Genomic DNA, 19,989 nt, shown 5'->3' with positions numbered 1-19,989 from the left:
TGAAGACACAATGAATAAACATTTTGTAACATTCTTTCTTTTTTTTTTTTTTTTTTTTACTAATAAATGTAATTCAGAAACGACAAGACAACTATCTTTATGGCATATAAACAATATATTTCATGATAAAGCATTTCTTTTCTTTTAACAAAAGAACAGTAAATGGCAGATGCTGGGAGGCCGTCTGAGAAGAAGAAGATTGATGTGAGTAAATGAGGATTGAACAATTTTCAGTCATCTCATGAGGATCCTGCAGGTTTCTGGAGCAATGTCAAGCTAAGTTTCCCCACCATGAGAAGACTGGAACAAGAAGAACAAAAATAAAGTAAATTACTGAATAAAATCGTTCAGAATTAATTTATTCAAGACTGGAAGTTGAATTAACCTAAACACAGTAGTAGAATACAAAGTATCACTTTAATCGATAGTCCATTTGGTTTGACTTGGTGGTATTACGCATTTTAACATTAAGCACTTAAAAAATATCATTAATATCCTTTATATAGTTATTCTTTTATTATAAATTTGTTGAGAATCAAACCTCGCTCCTGCCATCAGACCAGCTGGCATGAACTTCCTTGATCCATAAAACCTCTTTCCCATAATGCCAGAGAGCGCTCCTGATGTAGCTGGCAAACACATGATGATCAATGTTAGTGAATGAAGTTTAATTCAAGCTTCTGGACTTTCTGCCTACGTTCACCCTGCAGGCCTTAATGAGCAATGCTGATTTACTGCTCTTTTTTTTTTTTTTTTTTGCTTGACGGTTCATTTTGCATTTTAAAAATGTCTGCAGATGGCTTTGCAAGCAGCTCTTGAAGTGACCTGCATGCTCTGCTGAACATTAATGACAACACACACAGGGTGTTGTTTATGTAAACTAGATGCTGTCATTTGTAGGCTTCTGTTAATAGCAGTGTGTGGCAGTGATCGGCAAATCTGTGAGCGGGTTCTACTAAAAAAGGATGAATGGAGGAATTTAATTTTGTAATATGTTCCTACTCAGAGCAATTTACAGCAACATCAGTACAGAGGAGTGTGTGGATGCGGCTCCGGAGCCAGGAGGGGTAGGATCAGGATGTGAGTGGCTTCAGTTCTTCCTAAACTTAAGGATGTCAAGAAATACTTTTCACCACATCTCCAAACACATCACCTCCAAGCAGCGACCTCTGGCAGTTAAAAGTGAAGCCTATGTGGAAGTGCATAAAACTACAGTTCCCTCCTTCATCCACTAGGGGGTGCAAAACCGAGCAAATCCCTATAGACCCCCATGTTAAAAAGACAGACTTCACAGCAGAAATAAACATGTTTACAGCCTGGTTCAAAAATCCATTTTCGGTTTATAGATCAGGTTTACCTTCATGACAACTGTGGGGGGAGTGAATTTTTTCTAACTCGCTCGTTTAAAAGTAATTTAATCTCGAAGTTCGGCATATTTAGGGGCATGTCCTTTTGATTGACAGGTACCCATCTCCCGCTTCAAGTAAGAAGAATGTAGAACAACCGCGGTTTTTAGCCAGTGACTCAGCTTTAGCCCGCTTACCTCCGTTAGCTCGTTAGCTCCTGTTATCTCCAGGTTAGCTCTTCGCTACAGAAAGCTTGGAGTGCGCTCGATGTCAATCATCCACCATGACGCTCACAGCCTCCCATTCAGCTCCACCTCTTTCCCCATATTTGTATTTTCCGGATGAGACGACACGCATGCCTCTGCCAAAATGACGATGATAAGAACCGCCCACCCAGCTTCAATTTAGCTCTTAAGAAACTTACAGGTGATGTCACGGAGGCTACATCCATCTCTTTATATACAGTCTATGATCACCTCAAGACTTTCGAGGTGTGTCATGTCGTTCAGGAAACCCATCGTCCTGAGAACGTGAGCAACAGGGGGCGGGTTACCGCACCTCGCCAAATCCTCTGTTTGCTCTGTAGTCTGTCACTGAGCATCATGTCTTCATGCTACAGGAGATTAAACTACCTCAGAGAGACTATCTCCAGGAGCTCCAGAATGACGTCAAAGTCGCATTGAATACGACCTGGCTGTTCAGACCAGTCGCATCAAACAAAATGCAACATGTATCCGACTCAGTCGTGAAAGTGACCTGAATCTGTTTATAAAACATCAGATTCACTGTGACTTGTGCTGTTCACACTGTCAGAAAAAAACCAGATACGAGTACATTTGAGTTGAAAAATTCGGATTCAGATCCCATTCAACTGCAGTGTGAACACAGGTACTGTGATAAAGCCATGTCATTGTTTATTAAACCTTGTCCATCTTTAATCAAGCAGTATGTAAAACAGACAGACGAGAGCAAGCATTTCTCTGAGCAGTAAAATGTCCGGTTAGCCAAATTTAATGACGAATTTACTGCTAAAAAGGTGTGTAAGTAACCATTTTTGAGGCAAAACTATTTCATTAGTGCTAAAGGTAAGTCAAACAATAAATGCCAAAAACATGCTAAATTTAAATTATTCAACCTTGTTTGCCCTTTTGTCTACACAGAATTTCTTTACACGAATTAGTCATATTTCCATGCATGTCTTTACTACTGAATCGATTAAATTTAAGAATACCAGTGTTTCCAAACCATGCATGCTCCTGTGGTTTATTTTTACAAAGCTGCTGGAATAATGAACTTCTGCTGGAGATGAATAAAGTATCTATCAATCCATGGAGACTAAATTACTTGGATTACTAATATTAAAGCCACAATATGTAACTTTTACTAACCTAAAGACACCCAAATATTTTTAGGGTCATTGGAGATCTGGTACGCGCCAAAACCTGCAAGGCCCCCGAAAAGAAGACCGGCAGCCAGTGAAGGGACGCTGCCTTAGAAAAAGAGATAAAAGAGGGAAGACAAACAAACATATGAGACTTAAAGTTTTTACGAAGACACTATATACAGTATGAACATGTCAGCAAGTTCGGATTATCCAATGGGCATGATAGGCACAGGCCCAGGGGCCCACTTGGAGCCCATGTGAAGCAAACACCAGCAGTTAGGACATGAAACAAAATGTACATAAAGCCAGATAGTTACACCACAGTGTCTAGTGTATTGCTAATGGGACAATTTGGTGAGAGATGTTAGAAATGTTGTTTCATTCACAATTTTCACAATGTTACGGTGGGGAATGGGGCCCCTGGAACACTTTGGGCCCAGGGGCCTGTGCACTTTTAATCCGGCCCTGCATATCAGCTGACGAGACAGAAGATTTGTGAAAGAAATAAGCGTCTGCTTAGTAGAATAAATGTTAAATCAATAAATATGTTTGAACTGACGGTGTATTCCTATTGTAAACATGGTTTTACAGTCCATCTACCTGCTTTCACGTAACCAACAACCCCCCCAGAAGCGATGACAGTGGCATATCCATAACCAACCCAATCCACAGACATGTTGGACACCTGCCAAAGAAACACAGTATTCACTAAGACAAACAAGCAAAACCAGAGCAGCAAACAGGAACACAACTAGTTTAATTCCAGCAAACATGACTTACTATTGCATAAAAATTAAAAAACCTGTCAGACTCATAGTGGTCAGACAACACACTGCTGTTACTGAAGGCTAGCTGAACCAACAAAACAAACGCGAACATCTTAACACAAGAAAAATTTTTCAGGTTGTCAAACAGAAGCACGCAGTTGCATTTGGTCAGAAGTCGTTACATTGAGGGCTACATCTATGTTGGTGTGTATCTGGCTAAGAAGATAAGACAAGCTGCTGTGAACAGCCTAGCACCACGAGCACCAACACACTTTACTAGCATCGTTACATGAAGCAAACTTGCACAATACCCTAAATCCCCTGACAAGAGTCTCATAAAAATAATTTAAAAAAAACTGTTTCCATTTCAACCCGACTTTTAAAATTAAGCGTAGCCGTAACAATAGCTACCAAAAAAAAGACTAAATACAACCTTAATCCTTCAGTTCGCCCTCTGTCACAGTCAACCACAGCCTGTTCTCTATAGGACACAAATTAATGGTACACATTTCACGCAGTCGGTCGAGGGGGCTGATGGGAAATGTAGGCGGTACTGCGTGACAGTGACGTTCTGCGTAAATGATGCGAGTCTCAGTGTAAGGCTGCACAACTAACAGTTTACAGTAACAAATGCAGATATAACATAAGAACACTTTGCGTTTTAAAAATTCAATTCAATACGATTCAATTCAATTCAATTTAACTTCATTTATATAGCGTCAAATCACGTCAAGACGCTTTACAGACAGAAAAACAACATAATGAAATCCAATTCATAATAGCCTATATAAGTAAACCAACAGATTGAGTTGGAGGATGCAGCTCAATCTCCCATCCTAACAGATATTTTTAGTTACAATATAGGTTTTTATTGTTTCTGAATGCAGCAGGAAATTCAAACTGACCTCAAAGGCAAATTTGTTAAGAATTTGCGTATTTTTACAGTCTGAATAAATACTTTAATTCCAGGGTACAATATGCTACTTGATTAATGTAGAGGTTTAAAAAATCAAATTGCACCAATGGCCCTCGATTACAAAATAAAAGAAGAAAGATCTGTCGCTTTTTGGTAAATTTAAAGTGTATTTCCATTCAGCAGCTCGTGTCCCCAATATAGGCTGTTTTAAAGTAACTATTTGTCTTTATGATGTAGTGCATTAAATTAACAGCAGATTGAGCCCTCGTTATAAAAATTATCACTTTCCTATCATTTAATACAGACTTCCCAAACAATAGTGGTACTGATATGAAACGTATTGAACGTCTGATGGACAACGTGAAGACACTTGCTGATTTCCAGTCGTAAATGGGTTTATATTTACGACCACAAGATGGCACTACAGGATCGAATTACGGTGTAATTTTAACCACAACAACATTGACTTAGTCAAATCAAGATAAGTTTTGTCTTCAAATATCTTTGCATTGCGCTACAGAGGGTGGGAAAACGTAGTCCAATACAAGGAAATTAAAAACTTAATGTAATTAGTAATTTCCTATAGAATTTCCCCAAAGTGCGTCTATTCATTGGATTTTCTTCCAACAAATAGTCACAACTCCAACAGCAGCGCGTGTTTACGGAAGAAAGGTGGCGCCAGAACACAAATTATTTTCCTTGGAGAGCAGAGTTTGACACAACAGACCCGAAACCCTCTTTACTGTCACGGCATGAGGCTTTTTGTATCTCGAGAGCTGATGACGGGATAGTTACCGTCTGTGCCGGACAGACGCTTTGGTCTGCAGCATGACTTATGTATTTTTTTTTTTTTCTGAGGAAGGAAGAAAAGTAAAGAGAAGCAAAACATGTTTTTTTGTTTTTTTTTTTGTTTTTTTACCCCTCATCGGTCTGAAAATGGACAAACCAGCCACCAAAAAGAATAAAAATAACCAGTTCAAATACTAGACAATGTAATAATAATAATAATAATAATAATAATAATAATAATAATAATAATAATAATAATAATAATGATGAAGTGACAGCTGTTGGAGGTTGGCTGGTCTGCCTGAGGTGAGGAGCAGCCTTTGCCGGCGTGTATTAAACCCAGCTCGCGGTTTTTAGCAGTTTGCCGGAGGCCTTGTTGCAGGTTGGACGTGGTTGAAACCAAGCCTTGTAGACAGGCTAGATATTCAAAAGGGACCCCGCTCCATTCTGAGAGTATTCAGCTCTCAGACAGCTTTGCTTCAAACTTACTCCTCCCTTGCGCAGAGCCCCAAACAATATTTCTGAACCCCCACCCCACCCCACCCTCTCCACCTTCTCCTTTGTCCGGGTCTATATTGCTGCAGGTATTGTGTGTGCAGCTGAAACGCGTTCTCCTTTGAAGCCAAACATGAAGGTTTGTTTTAAATATTAACATCGCAAAAATCCATATATCGCCGTGTATTATGAGTCTGAAAAAAGGGGGTAAAATAAAAAGATTTTTTTTTTTTTTTAAAGTAAACAGATCTATGGTTTGTAGAGAGGAAAATGAACAGTATTCATCTGGTAAAAGTTTGTCTACTTTTACCATCGCACGCGCTTAATATGTTTAATTTATGTCGTGACAGGAGCATCAATAACAAGCATCACAGCCCTCTGCGTCTGATTGCATGTTTGAGTCTCAATCTGCTACTTCTTCATTAAAACAATGGCTTAAAGATGTGAGAAAGGGGTTTGTTTGGACTAAAAAAGCTTTCCCCATCACCTATGTGAGCGCACGTGTTGCTTTACCTTCACAGCGCGCGCGTGTACTGTCGTGTTTTTGTGTGTGCGTGAGAAGAAGTGAGCGAGGGAGAGCTCATTCGCTTTCTAGCCCGAGGGGTCTACATAAGTATGTATTAGAAATAAACAGTGGATAAATAAATAATGACCCTCACAATAGCAGTGTAGCTTTCTGTGCAGAAGTAATGATGTTGGCAGTTAACCTTCAAGTTTTTTAACTTGACACACTTTTATTTGGAGGGAAAATTCATGTTTTACACACACACACACACAAACAGCAGATAAGTCAGAAAAAAAAATCATAAATTGTTAAACGTCATCTACACTAGATACACCCCCCCCCCCCCCCCCCCCACAACCACCATCTTTTTTTAAAAATTTATTTCAATTGAAGACACACAAAAAAATCTGCACATTTAAGTAGTTTTCTTCAACTCTCTAATATTCTGTAGAAAACATGTATTTTCTCCAATAAATAAATAAATTATGTGTAAATACCACATAATAAATAAAAGTTCATTATTTAAGTTGCTGTTGTTTACACTTGTTTTGTTTTTGTTCGTTTATGTCAATACTATTTAATACAACTCAAATCTTTCCAGCGCTTTCCCACCCACCCACACACCCCTTTAATTTTTCCCAGGTATTCATGCATTCTTGTCCACACCCGGGCCAGTGCGCATGCGTCACCAGGTGGCCCCGCACCGATTATTTTTCTTATTGCCAGGTGATACGAGCCGGTCCTGGTTTAAAAAAAAGTAAAGGTTTACTCAGAAGATGAGATAGACAAGGAGCAGCTCAAAAACAAAGTCAACAGAAGACAAAGAATGTCAATTATGGGCAAAATGGGGGAATGGCAGGTACGTGCTGACTTTAAGAGAGACAAGTGTTGACAGGACTGACTTCTTGTGGTGTGAGCCTACACTGTAGTGTCTTCTGACTTATGTGTTTTAAACACTTACATATCAAGACTTTCATGAAAGGTGCTTGGTGGAAGAGTATTGCTCTGGAATATTTTTGTTTATATTTCTTTTTAAATGAAATCAGATATTAGATTATACACAAATGTTTAAGACACGCCATAGAAAAATGCAACAATATGTAGACAATTAGAATTTGTCGATGGTGTGTCATCTCATTTCTTCTGTTTTGGGGATCTAATGTATTTTATATTGATCATAAATTAGAAATGTATGGAAGCAGAGTTTGAGGGTGTTTGGTTTCTTTGTCAAATGGAAGTACAGACACAGTGCAGCTCTTGCTCTAAACCGCGTTTATGCGTCTTTAACGTTTTATAAAAGTACTTTTCTTTTATCCGGAGCAGCTGTTCCAGTTTCGGACTGCACGCCAAGAATCCTATAATTGACATTTTTGTAGTCTTATTCTGCAGATTATCTGATCTTCAATGAAAATCCTTGTTTTGTGAGGTGTGTGTGTGTGTGTGTGCGTGTATGATGGAAGGGTGGATTTTAAGAAACGGAACAAAACACTTGGGTTTCACTCATTTAAAGGGAAAATAAAAATATTTGTATATAAATCACTATCCAACCAGGCCACGTGTCCAAAAAGACGCTGTCAGCCACTTTCATCGCTTCCACGTTCATTAATATCAAATGAATGTAAAAAGAAGAAGAAAAAGAAGGGGAAAAAGGGTACTCCACCAAAAATGGTAATCCTAGTTTCAAGCAAAAAGGGGCCAACGCCTGAAAGCGCTGGCGACCTGTCTGCTGACCCACGACCTGCTGGGGTGAGGGCTCAACCGGCGACAGGGCAGAGCCAGGATCCCTCAGCCGCCCATTCACATGAAACAAGGCTATGTTGTTGTGTTAATTATTTACATCTCCCACCCCCCTTCCTTAAAATAAAAAAAAGAAAAAGAAAGAAAGACTGCTACCTTACAGGTAGTCAATGAACCTGTAGAGCTGCTTCGAATAGCTCAACTTTTTAACATAACATTACAAGAATTGCCTGTGAAGCTCTGCGCTCTCAATGGGATTAAAATAACACTTTGAGTTTAAAAAAAAAAAATCAACAAAGTGTATGGCAGGGTGGTATTTGCATTGCCATGCTGTTTTTTCTTGGAAAAACAAAAGAAAGAAAAGAAAAACTAAAAACACACTGTCTTCAACTGTTTTTACTGCACATATATAACTTCAAATATTTATATTGTAAGTTTTAAATGATTTTAAGCGGATTGTTATTTGTGGTTTTATTGTAGCTGCAGAAAGGCATGGTAAAACTGTACTAGAAACCGTCCCAGGTGCATGCAGGTCCCCCATGCATGACTATGTACCCTCCCCTTCCCTCGACAAACAAACACACCTCACTGAACAGTAGCAACAATAAAACATGTGTAGCGTCTTGCTGCTTTAGTTTTTACCTGTGCGGTGTCCATTGGTGTTGTGTGAGCAGATGGGGGGGTGGGGGGTGGAGGGGGGGAGAATCAAAACTGGCTGTTGATATGCTAATGAGGCCCTGTGCCAGTGTTATTACGGAGCTGCTCCAGCCCTTCACTTCCACCATTAGAGGGAGACCTCAGAGCGCGAGACAGACAGCAGCCCACAGCTTCAATAAAAAGTAGTTTTTTTTCCTGAGCGGGGAGCACAATTCACTGAGTGAAAACAAGACTAAGGCGATACCTACACTCAATAGCCACCTCAACAACTCATGAAAATGCTTTGGAAATTAACAGATAACATTAAATATGAAGACTGCGAGGTAAGGCATCTTTTTCCTTTCGATTTGATTTTTTACACTTAAAAAAGAAAAAGAACATTTTGATAATTATTTAACAGAGATGAATAGTTTTGGACACACATGGCATTCATTTTGACAGCAGCTAGTGAATAAATTTCACTGCAGGAGGCTTCACTGACACCTGTATTAGTGCAATAATAATAATAATACTAATACTAATAATAATAATAATAATAATAATAATAATAATAATAATAATAATAATAATGCCTAAATAAACCACGTTTTAACTTATGCACCCCTTTTTAAAAATAAAAAATAATAATGATAAAAAAATATCAAAGTGAAAATACATGCAGAAACATTAAAATTATATGTGAACTTACCATGGATTAAATAAAAAAAAATGTTTATATATTTAAATTTTTTGAACCTCTGTAAGCGATGACAAGGCCTGTTTTTATTTAATGCTTCAATGAGATGCATATTCAGCTTTTTATTTTTCTTTGTATTGTAATTAAAAAAAAAAAATCTTTTCCATTTTTGCATTTTGCGCGTGAACCTGCAGGCACGTGTGGAGTGCATGCAGAGGGAGTATTGTTTTGGACATAGACGAAGTTTGGCAGTAATATCAGTGGCTTGTTTAGAAGTGGAGAAGCCAGTCGAACGTGTTTTCATCAGCGTCCTGCGTGGGTAGGGACAGAGGAACAGCTGGGAATAAATAAAAAGGAAAAAAGAAAGGAAGATTGAAAGAAAGGGAAAAGAGGGAGGTTTAACATTGAGTCATTGGCGTTATGCGTCTCGGTGTGAAAATATATAGGCTACAGTTGCGATTTTCCGTGACAAGTCTGGCCATGGCTCCGTGTTTCGTAATTTTAAAATGCTTGTTTAGGCAGGAAGGGGAGTGGAGCTGCTCCAGCCGCGCGTAAAAAGTTCGTTGAGCGCCGGATCCAGCGGCCCTCTCTTAAGACTGTGGCATTTTTTTATTATTATTATTATTTTTATTTTCCACCTTTCCGGATCAAAGTTGACGCTAGTCGCCGTTGGTAGGATTTGAGGAAGAAGCGGTGGATTGATTCGGCTGAGGGAAATGAAAGAAAAGAGTGCCATGGAGGACAGCTCGCTGTCGGAGTCTGAGCTGGAAAACAAAGGGACTGGCGGTAGAAACGAGCCGGTCGGAGTGCCCACAGCGTCGTCTGCTGGATTTTCACCCTGCTCAGAGGTGCACATTATTTCCTTCCCTGGCTTCTCATGTCTGTGGTCAGACTCCCTTCATTCCTATGTCTTTCTTTCACTTCTGCGCTTTGGCCCTGGGACTCTTTTTTTTTTTTTTTTTTTTTTTTTTTTTTCAAATCCACCCCCACCACTACCACCTCCCCCCTTCTCCCCCTCACTCTGATTCGTCAGACGGGAGTGAATGACCCTCTTTTTGTCTCCCTCTCCACTCCCTCCGCACTCTCTCACTCTCTCTCTCTCTCTCTCTCTCTCTCTCTCCATCTCTGATTAGATATACTGATTCCTCCTTTCAATGGACGTCATTTAAGCGTAGACTCCTGCCTTGAGTTGCGTCCTCCGCTTCACGCCAGAATCCCGACTATTCTCTCCTTATTATTAAGTATTCCTGTAGTATTAATAGTCATGAATGTGTTCTATTAGGAGTCCAAGAGGGAGACGAAGAAGCGGTTCTTTTTTTTTTTTTTTGCTAATATGAGCTCCACCGAAGGGACGGTAGCACTGTGATAGAAGCCGGAGAGCAGGGGGAGAAAAGAGGGGCTTACCGAAAGAAACTTTTAATCCAGAATCCACCAGCACCGACGAAAATCTGCATTTTTTCCCCTTTTTTGTTGAACCCAAATGAAGGGCAGCTCGGATCTTACCGTTTATTTCTGATGGATTATCGTCCTGCTGTTGAGGCACATATCTGATTGCCGGAGCCATCGCGATCCTGCAGGGAAGAATCTTTTCGGGGGCCTATTATTTTTTTTTCTTTTCTTTTTTTTTTCTTTTACTGGTTAATTCCGGTTACTCAACAAAAACACTGTTTGTGTTTTTGAACTGATTTTTTTCTTGTCTTGAGTTGCACCAAAAAATTCGCACAGATGTTAGTACACAGTTTTTCAGCGATGGTAAGTTTCACCTCACCAGATATTTCTTCTTTGCTTGTTTGGGTTTCACGTTCTTCTTCTTTTTCGTATTCTTGTTTTTTTTTTTTTAACATTCTTTAAATTATGCTTTGTAGAATTTGTATGTCAAAAACAGCTGTTCACCCTGAGGGAGAAAAAAAAAGCTAAAACAACAGCAGAGCAGAATTACACATTTATGGCCATTTCTTCCCTCTGAATTTGGATTTGTTGGATGTATTATCATTTATTGTATTATCACTTTCTCAGAAACTTTGTGGATCTGATTTTTGTTAGAAAAAGATGTGTTTCTTATAATTTGACACATTTTCCACACTTCACTTCCAGGCTTCAACCCCTCAGCATACGCACACAGAGCATCTGTTTAAAAGAAAAAAAAAAGAAAAAAAAAAAGAGGATTTGATCATCAGATCACTTTATGAATGTGTTTTCAGGCTAAAACATCCTTTTCTTTGTCCATCCTTCCTGTCAGGACCGCCACGATGGCACCAGCAACGGGACAGCCAGGCTACCTCAGCTGGGCAGCGTGGGCCAGAGTCCTTACACGAGCGCGCCACCGCTCTCCCACACGCCGAACTCGGACTTCCAGCCCCCGTACTTCCCTCCGCCCTACCAGCCCATCTACCCGCAGTCTCAGGACCCGTACTCTCACGTCAACGACCCCTATTCTCTAAACCCCCTGCACGCCCAGCCGCAGTCTCAGCACCCGGGCTGGCCGGGCCAGAGGCAGGGTCAGGAAAGCGGCCTGCTGCACCAGCACCGCAGCCTGCCCCACCAGTTGTGCCGGGAGTACCGCAGGGAGGTGCTCCTACCGTCCGGCCACGGCATCGATACGGGACTGTCGGACTCTATCCCTATCCATGGAATACCTCACTCTTTAGAAGACGTTCAGGTGAGGCAGCGTTTATATTTTCTTCTGTTTTATCAAATTGCTCATAATAAAAGAAAAAGAAAAAAAATTGTTATAAATAACCGGTACCATCATTCTGCATATAACAGCATTTTTTTTCATGAAAAATTGTAAGTAATAACAGTGAGATTGATGTTATTTTAAGTAAATATAATTTAAAAATAATTATAATTGATTTAACTAGTTGCCACAATTTGTAATTTTATTATTAGCAGTATTATTACAAGTGTTTAAATATTAATTGAATTTTGGTGAGTCAGATGCTCCAGCTTTGAAAACAGTTATAAATATATTTTCTTTTTTATTCTCCTGTTAATACATTTTCTTAAGAAAACTCAAAACGATAACAGATGAGTTGCAATTTATTTTTTATTTTTTTAAAGAAAATATAATAATATTTTAAAATATTTTTTAAATGTCTAACTTGATATATTTCTTACAATTTCACATTGTCCTTTAGCTATAAATGAAACAGACAGACAATTAATATAGGCTACTTCTTTTCCCCTACGCATCATTTATTTTATGCCTCGACTATCTCATATTTTATTTTTATTACATATTCATATATTTTTGCGGTTCTTCGCAAACAAGAGCGTCAGAACTCATCTTTTGCGCACTAAAGCGAGAACAAAGTTAGTTGTCTAAGTTTTAGATGGACAATGAGAGCTGTCAATAACCTCCCAATTCTTGTGGAGACAATTCTTCTCATTTTTTTTTTTTAAAATCAGAAACAAACACCAATAATTCCCTAATTAGTTCACAGGCCTTTAATAGGCTGCGCCGCCGTAATTACTATCCAATCTAGATTAGAAGTTTCCTTGTGCGTGGAGCCAATCTGAAAGCGAAATTAGGTCAGGATTATGGGGCGACACAGCTTCGTTATTTAAGTCTGGGTTTGTGTTATCCTGCAAGACGTCCATCAGCGTAACCCGCTGAAAACACGCGTGGACAGTCCTAACAGGTTCTGTGGACCTGCAGAACCGTCCTTGTCCGCCGTTTAGTTGCCGACTAAAAGTGTCAGGCTTTGTTCGTGCACACCAGCGTGGGATGCGTTTACTTTCACAGGGGTGAGGTTGACATTTTTTGTGCCTTTGTGGTAAAATTTTAATTTCTTTTTTTTTTTTTTTTTTTTTTTTTTTGCATTTGTGTCACAGCCTGTTGAGGATCAAGGAATTCACATTCCCGACCAGACTGTAATTAAGAAAGGTAAGCAATTTCCTGTGAGATATCATGCATGTTTCTTCAAGCCTCACACCGCTAGACTACCAACGCACTCTCTCTCTTTCTCTCTCTCTCTCTCTCTCTCTCTCTCTCACACACACACACACACACACACACACACACACACACACACACACACACATGCACACACTCCGTTCACCATTCTGCTCGAGAGAACTCGATGCAATGCGGTAATGCCTGACTGATCCTAATACGCAGTAGCCTATTTTTCATTACATGGTTTCCAAGTGCATCAAACAGGCTATACCTTTTTTTTTTTTTTTTCCCCTCGTTGATGGAATTTACTGTCAGCGTTTCAGCGCAGCGGGGAGATGAGTGGAGCTGGTGGGCTTTGTAGGCCCGTGCTGTTGATGGTCCCAGATTCAGGCCCTTTCAGACGATGCTGGCACTTAGAAGGCAATAGCTGCAATCACGCAGCATGGCCAAATCTAAAATGGAAGTTGGTACCGCTGGACGGGGTGCAGGCCAAGTGTGTGCAGGATGATAATATGTCGTTTAGAGAAGGGGGGAATCAAAACTGGGCATGGCAAATGGAAGATCACTGGCTGGGTTTTTTTTTTTAATATCTGGAAATGTAATTTTCCTATTTAGAGTAGTTTAGTGAGGCTTGTTGGATCATTTTGCTTCGGCGTTTTTAGATATTTATTTTGCTGTCAGAAATTGGGTGATTTATATTGCTGATGATCCACCATAAGGAGGTCTTTTCATGCTCATGTTTAAAAGTGTTTGTCAGGTCAAATTAGACTTCGCTCGAGAAGATGTGGAGCGATTTTTTTTTAACTCCTTTTACTTTCTACTTTTTCTGCCTTTCCCCCTCCATTCTTTACCCCTTTTTTGGGAGCCAGTCTATCTGCACATCAACATGATAATTGGCTTCTTATATTAGTAATCTCAAGAGTTCGTTTAACTCCTATTGTCTCTATTAGGCTCCCTTGAGCCATTAATGTCACAAGTGATCTATCCAAAGGCGCACAGTCCCCCTTTGTCTCCGGTTACTGCACACCAAAACGGTGTAAAAGCCCGGCAGTACTGAGCCGTGCTCCCCCCTACCCTCACACTCTCCTCTCGGTGTGAAATCATACACGGACGACGGTGTTTTGCTGGATACCGAGGATATGTCAAAATAGGTAGACTTTTATCAAATCCCTTCTTGGTGTTGGCTGTAAAGTCGCTCTGATCCATAAAAATATATATATTTTTGAGAAGAAAAAAAAGCGCAGTTTTAGCGCTGAGCTGCTGGTTCTCACTGTCAGCTGCAAATTTGGGCACATAAAATACTGACTTGTGTTATTCCAGTCGTGGAGATATACAGAGCTTTTGGAAATGTGGAGCTGAATGAGAAATATGGCTTATAGTCACAATGGACATCACACACACACACACACACACACACACACACACACACACACACACACACACACACACACACACGTCTCTATGAACATCTATTATTATAGTTATTTGTTATAATTGTTAGTTATTAGTATTAATGTTGTGAGTGCTGCATGTTTAGGCCTCTTTTCATATGCCTGTTTCTGAACGTGTATGTGGTGTTAAACTCTAAATACAGGGCCTTAGCCCCCCCCCCATTCTCGTTTAGTTAAGAGTCTGCATTGCATGAAATTCACTGAGCGCTCTCTCTCTCTCTCTCCCTTTCTGCCTCACCCTCTCTCCCCCCTTCCTCCATTCTCTCCATCCCACCATCCATCTCTTCCCTCCTGTCTCCATGGCTTTAGGTCCAGTGTCTTTATCCAAGAACAACAGTGTCTCCGCCATCCCTGTAAATAAGGACGGTCTTTTCGGAGGGGTGGTTAACCCAAACGAGGTCTTCTGTTCGGTTCCGGGTCGCCTGTCTCTCCTCAGCTCCACATCAAAATACAAGGTCACGGTGGCCGAGGTGCAGAGACGCCTCTCGCCGCCGGAGTGCCTGAACGCGTCTCTGCTGGGCGGGGTGCTGAGGAGGTGAGTTAGACTGGGTAGAGAATGACACACCACCCCTCCCTCTCTATCGCTCTCCCCCCCACTTTCTACTTTGCTCTGTCTTTACCTGTCTAAGTGTGTTTTTGTGCGCGTGCGTTTGAACGCTCTCTATTCTCCAGTCATCTCTCTCTCTGCCAGAGAGGCATCTCTCTCCCTTTTGCACTCTCTCTCTCTCCTTCCTCTGTACCAAGAATAATTAAAATCGACCAACCATGACACCTAGCTCCTGCATTTAAAGCAGGAGGGCTCTGTTAAATTCCATATTAACTTCCCTGTGCGCACTGGAGCTCCCTCTCTCCCCCCCCCCCTCTCTCTCTCTCAGTCTCTCTCAAATTAATGTAGGCCTAGTCTGTTTCAACCCCAGCTCTATAGGCCCAGTGAAGGCATTACACATGAAAACATTGGTCTCCAGTGAACTGTCTCCTGAAGTGCTGCAGACACGCAGCCAGTAATAGCGCTGCCTATTAAGTAGGACTTTATTTATTCACTTTGTACAGTATTTGTCTGCCAGTGATAAGGGCTGGCTCTCTTTAAGTTTGATTTATTATTTGTATCAGATACAAGGATAAAACAACCCCTGAATGATAACAAAAATAAAAAGAAAGACGAAATAATCTCTTTTTATTGAGTCACATCTGTTTACATCCTCTAGCCTAATTATCAGGGAATATATATATATATATATATATATATATATATATATATATATATATATATATATATATATATATATGTATGTATTCTATTAATTGATTTAAATAAAACTTGCTTGCCCCCCCAAAAGCGAAATCTTCATGAGCACCACTCTGTTCTGAATTTTCTGTTTTGTTTTCCTGTCACAGGGCCAAGTCCAAGAACGGAGGAAGATCCTTGAGGGAGAAGCTAGATAAAATCGGTCTGAATCTACCTGCAGGCAGACGCAAGGCAGCCAACGTCACCTTGCTGACGTCACTAGTTGAAGGTAAATCGTTTGGCGTAAATCACGCTCCCTCTCGTGTTGCTCCCGCGATACCTGGTACTTAAAAAAAGAAAAAAGAAAAAAAAAAAAAGAAAAAAAAGGATTTCTTTTACCCCCTTCTCTGTGTTGGAAATCAGCATATGCGCTCATCCGTGTAATGTGGACCGACTTTGCCTCGCAAGTAATAAAGCATGAAGGATGTGTGTGATTGTGAGGGTATGTGTGTGTGTGTGTGTGTGTGTGTGTGTGTGTGTATGAGTGTGTGAGAGAGAGAGGTGGTGGTGGTGGTGGTAATTCTACTGGCTTTACAGTGCTGGCCTTCGTTTTCAGGAGCACACTTGCAGGTCCACGCCTGGCCTAGTTTATACAGCGGATTAATTTGTGTTGAAGTCCAGTTAATTATTGAGTGCTGCTTGTTTATTGGGCACCGCTGAGCTGTTTCACCTCGTGGATGAGAAGTCGATTGATTTATTAACCCTGCATTGTTTCAAACATTAATACAGCCTGGATATATCCGCGCAGGGTAGATTTTTCTTTCCCTTAATGGTGACTTAATTCTTTCGTTAATAGCTTCTCATGCTTTGCTTTTCGGTGAAGATTTGGATTGCATTCAGATGGCGTTGCGCTGACCTGTTGGGAGCTATATGTTTCGGGCCTATTACAGAATAAATTAGGCAATTATTGTGCGCAGAAAAAAAAGATGCCCTTTTTTTTTTTTAAACGCCACTGGATAAATCCATTTCGCTCGCAGAGTTGAGACTTATTATTCAGTGCAGTGGTATTTGGTGAGCTGCTGGTTTCCAAAGGTGAAAGCTTGCGATGGTTCATTGGTTCCTGTTAATCATTATCGCAGACTGGGCCCAAAATGCTATACGCACTGGGTTGCTTTAAAAAGAAAAAGAAAAAAGAAAGAAAGTCCTGTATTGTAATGAGCCTGGAGAAATGTTTAAGTGTGGGTAATAAGAGGATGGTGGCACGTGGAATGTGGGTGACAGAAAGGGGCTGGTGGGAGGCAGCTTCTTTCTTTTCCTTTTTTCCCCCCTTTGGAGAGGGGACACTGCTTTTTTTTTTTTTTTTTTTTTTTTTTCCTGTGCTGTCATTGTTTATGATCCACTCCATTTTATGGAAAATAGTTTACTGGACTCAAGCTTTGATGCTAATTGGCGCATGCGTTCTTCCGGAGCAGAGGCTTATGGGCAGGAAGCCCCGCAGTAAAAAAAAAACAAAAAAAACAAAAAACACACAACTGCTTCAGGAAATTAAAACCAAAGACTTGGAGAGAAGAAGGAAAAAAAATGGAACCAACAAGCGCGAGCTCAGACAGACTGGGACGGAATGAGAACTACAATTCTCATGGCTGCAATGGCAACTGGAGATTCAGCGTCAGCCCTTTAAAATTGCTCCCCCCCCCCCCCCTCATGACTTTGTGATGTGCTGGACTTTTAATAACGCGCAGGCATTGGTAATCAATGACACGGTGTTCTAGATTTCATTTCCACTTAGTTTTTCTCCTCCACATTGAAGCGTTCTCACGGTATGAAGGGAAGAAGTTGACGTGGAATGACAGCTTCCCACGACTGTTTTACCATTCCTATTATTTTTTTTGTTTCCAGGATATTGTCATTGTCATCATCCTCCGTATTGTTGGGAAAGCGCAGGTGCCATAACCCTGCTGTCTGAACGCGTAAAACAGCGCGGACGCTCAGTTCACATCAGATTAATCATCTGCTAGTCCAAGCAGAGTGTGAACTCCTCGTAATTTCATGTAACCATATTAAATAAGAAAACACATCCAACCTCATGCTCCCCCCCCCATGCTTCTTCTCTGTCTCTCAGGCGAAGCAGTGCATCTTGCCAGGGATTTTGGTTATGTATGCGAGACTGAGTTTCCAGCCAAGGCAGTAGCTGAATATGTAAACCGTCAGCATTCCGACCCAAACGAGCAAGTCCAAAGAAAAAACATGCTATTGGCCACGAAGTAAGTGCTATTATCACATTTCACTGTGTCACACCAAATGCACCCCAGTCTGAGCCAGCATGGCTCTGTGTCTTTGACAGTTTGCACACACTCGAGATAACTTTATCACACACTGTTCACAAGTTTGATGTTTTCCTTCTTTTTTTTTTTTCTCAAAATCATGCTATTGATCCACGTCCATGTGACACTGCAAAGGTTGCCAAGCCTGATGATTAATTCATAAATAAGCAAACTTGTTGTGACGCACACTCCATTGTCCATAATTAGCCTGTGTATTATATCCAGACTCCCATTCTTTTTTTTTCTTTTTTTTTAATAACACAGGTGCTTTTAATATTATCTAACTATTATTATTATTATCAGTCTACAGTCAAATAGGCCTGAACTGCTGTTGAAATGTTGACTGGGCCTTTCTTTCATCCGCTCGCGCAGCAGCGTTTTGTTTACCATGTAATTTCAGAGACACTGACACATAGCTGGTTTTCATCCAGAGCTGCCATTGCTGTTTGCTATGCATTAACTAAAGCGCAGGGATTCCTTACAAGGCACAGATAGGCAGAGGCCGGCTTTTAATATTGATGATGGGCTGCAATAATCACACAGCTGTCAGCCATAACCGCCTATGACAGGGTTGTTACCATGAAATAAGAGTTTAGCCTAAAGTTGGCTTTTAGATAGTAATGTTTTTTTTTTCATTAAAAAAAATTAATTAGTTTCTGATTAAAACGTCGCTGCTGTGTTTAAGTTTTTGAAATAATGTTTAATTTGTTTTTCTGTTTGATAATCAGCGACTGAACTTTGTGATTTCGTTTTAAATATTTTAAATTTGTTTTGTTATATATAAAATAATAATAATATTAATATTAATAATAATAATAATAATTATTATTATTATTATTAATAACAATAATAATAATTAAACGTGACATCACATTGAGCTGAGATATTAATTTCCACCTGTGTAGCCAAATCCAAATGTTTTATTTTATTTGATCTTTTTAAAGACACACAATCATTGAAAGACTGTTTTCTGGTCTAAACGAGAAAAAAAATTATTTTGATTGATTGAAAACATGATTATGCAAACAGGAACCTTATCTCGCCTCGGTGAATTGACTTTTTTTTTTTTAAAATTTGCCTAAAGCAAAAAAAAAAAAGAAAAAAAAAGAAAAAAGAAAAGAAAAAAAAGATGGATTTAGCCACAGGGCTGGTGGAGTGTGCCTACTGTCATGTCTTCCTTCTCTCCATCTCTGATTTTTCATTCTTTCCTCTTTTTTTTGTGTTAATAATCAGGACTTTACAGTGCATCCAGGGGCTCTCTGGTTCGCTTATTAACGCCCTGCTCTTTCTGCTTTTTAGGCAAGTTTGCAAAGAGTTCACAGACCTCCTGTCCCAGGACCGGTCGCCGCTGGGAAACTCGCGGCCACAGCCTATTCTTGAACCGGGAATCCAAAGCTGTTTGACCCACTTCAGTCTAATCTCGCACGGTTTCGGGACCCCTGCACTGTGCGCGGCCGTCACGGCCCTCCAGAACTATTTGACCGAGGCTATCAAAGCCATGGACAAAATGTACCTCAACAACAACCCCAACAGTCACTCAGATAACGGCACTAAAGGCGGAGACAAAGACGAGAAGCACAGAAAGTGATGTTTCCATCCCACCTGCGCACAGAAGCCCGAACCCCGAGGGTCCTTCTACTGCAGCCCCCCCCCCCCCCCCCCCCCCCAACCTCCGCCTCGCCCCGGCCTCCCCCACCCACCCACCCCCCCCACTCATCCAATATAAATATTATAAATACCTTATAAATATTATTGAAAAAGTTAAACGTGCCACTTCCTGATCTCGCGCGGTTTTCCATGTTTTTTGTTTTTACATCCC

At 40.4% G+C, this 19,989-nt stretch overlaps 2 protein-coding genes across 4 annotated transcripts; one reads left to right on the top strand and one right to left on the bottom strand.

Annotated features, from left to right (window-relative positions):
* Positions 1 to 102: 102 nt before the first annotated feature.
* tmem14ca (transmembrane protein 14Ca) lies at positions 103 to 4,006 on the bottom strand. The gene is made up of 5 exons (XM_079259714.1): positions 3,931 to 4,006; positions 3,331 to 3,415; positions 2,735 to 2,836; positions 542 to 629; positions 103 to 300 (listed from the first exon to the last, which is right to left on the bottom strand). The coding sequence occupies exons 2-5, from the start codon at positions 3,404 to 3,406 to the stop codon at positions 240 to 242; spliced, it is 327 nt and encodes a 108-aa protein (XP_079115840.1). The 5' UTR covers positions 3,407 to 3,415; positions 3,931 to 4,006; the 3' UTR covers positions 103 to 239.
* Positions 4,007 to 7,028: 3,022 nt separating this feature from the next.
* Positions 7,029 to 19,758, top strand: tfap2a (transcription factor AP-2 alpha; the record flags this gene model as incomplete). 3 transcript variants are annotated; one of them, XM_079259708.1, is made up of 8 exons in its annotated part: positions 8,869 to 8,919; positions 10,998 to 11,024; positions 11,512 to 11,931; positions 13,107 to 13,158; positions 14,931 to 15,156; positions 16,017 to 16,135; positions 17,969 to 18,110; positions 19,470 to 19,758. In XM_079259708.1, 8 exons carry the CDS (start codon positions 8,869 to 8,871, stop codon positions 19,756 to 19,758), a joined length of 1,326 nt encoding a protein of 441 aa, XP_079115834.1. The 3 variants fall into 3 exon arrangements, with proteins under 3 accessions (XP_079115836.1, XP_079115834.1, XP_079115835.1); XM_079259710.1 differs by lacking the exons at positions 8,869 to 8,919; positions 10,998 to 11,024 and adding an exon at positions 7,029 to 7,061; XM_079259709.1 differs by lacking the exon at positions 10,998 to 11,024.
* Between the last annotated feature and the right edge of the window lie 231 nt (positions 19,759 to 19,989).

Source organism: Telmatherina bonti (genome assembly GCF_933228915.1).
Source record: "Telmatherina bonti genome assembly, chromosome: 20".
Classification (NCBI taxonomy): domain Eukaryota; kingdom Metazoa; phylum Chordata; class Actinopteri; order Atheriniformes; family Telmatherinidae; genus Telmatherina; species Telmatherina bonti.
Note: the sequence above shows the minus strand (reverse complement) of the source record. Positions and strands in the feature narration are given on the sequence as shown.

What these genes read in the sequence shown, in the direction of transcription:
- tmem14ca (XM_079259714.1), bottom strand. Translation starts at nt 3,406, where the DNA reads ATGTCTGTGGATTGGGTTGGTTATGGATATGCCACTGTCATCGCTTCT. An exon ending in TGTTGGTTACGTGAAAGCAG is followed by an intron (nt 2,837 to 3,330) that starts GTAGATGGACTG and finishes TCTTTTTCTAAG; the next exon opens with GCAGCGTCCCTTCACTGGCT. An exon ending in AAATATTTGGGTGTCTTTAG is followed by an intron (nt 630 to 2,734) that starts GTTAGTAAAAGT and finishes TGTGTTTGCCAG; the next exon opens with CTACATCAGGAGCGCTCTCT.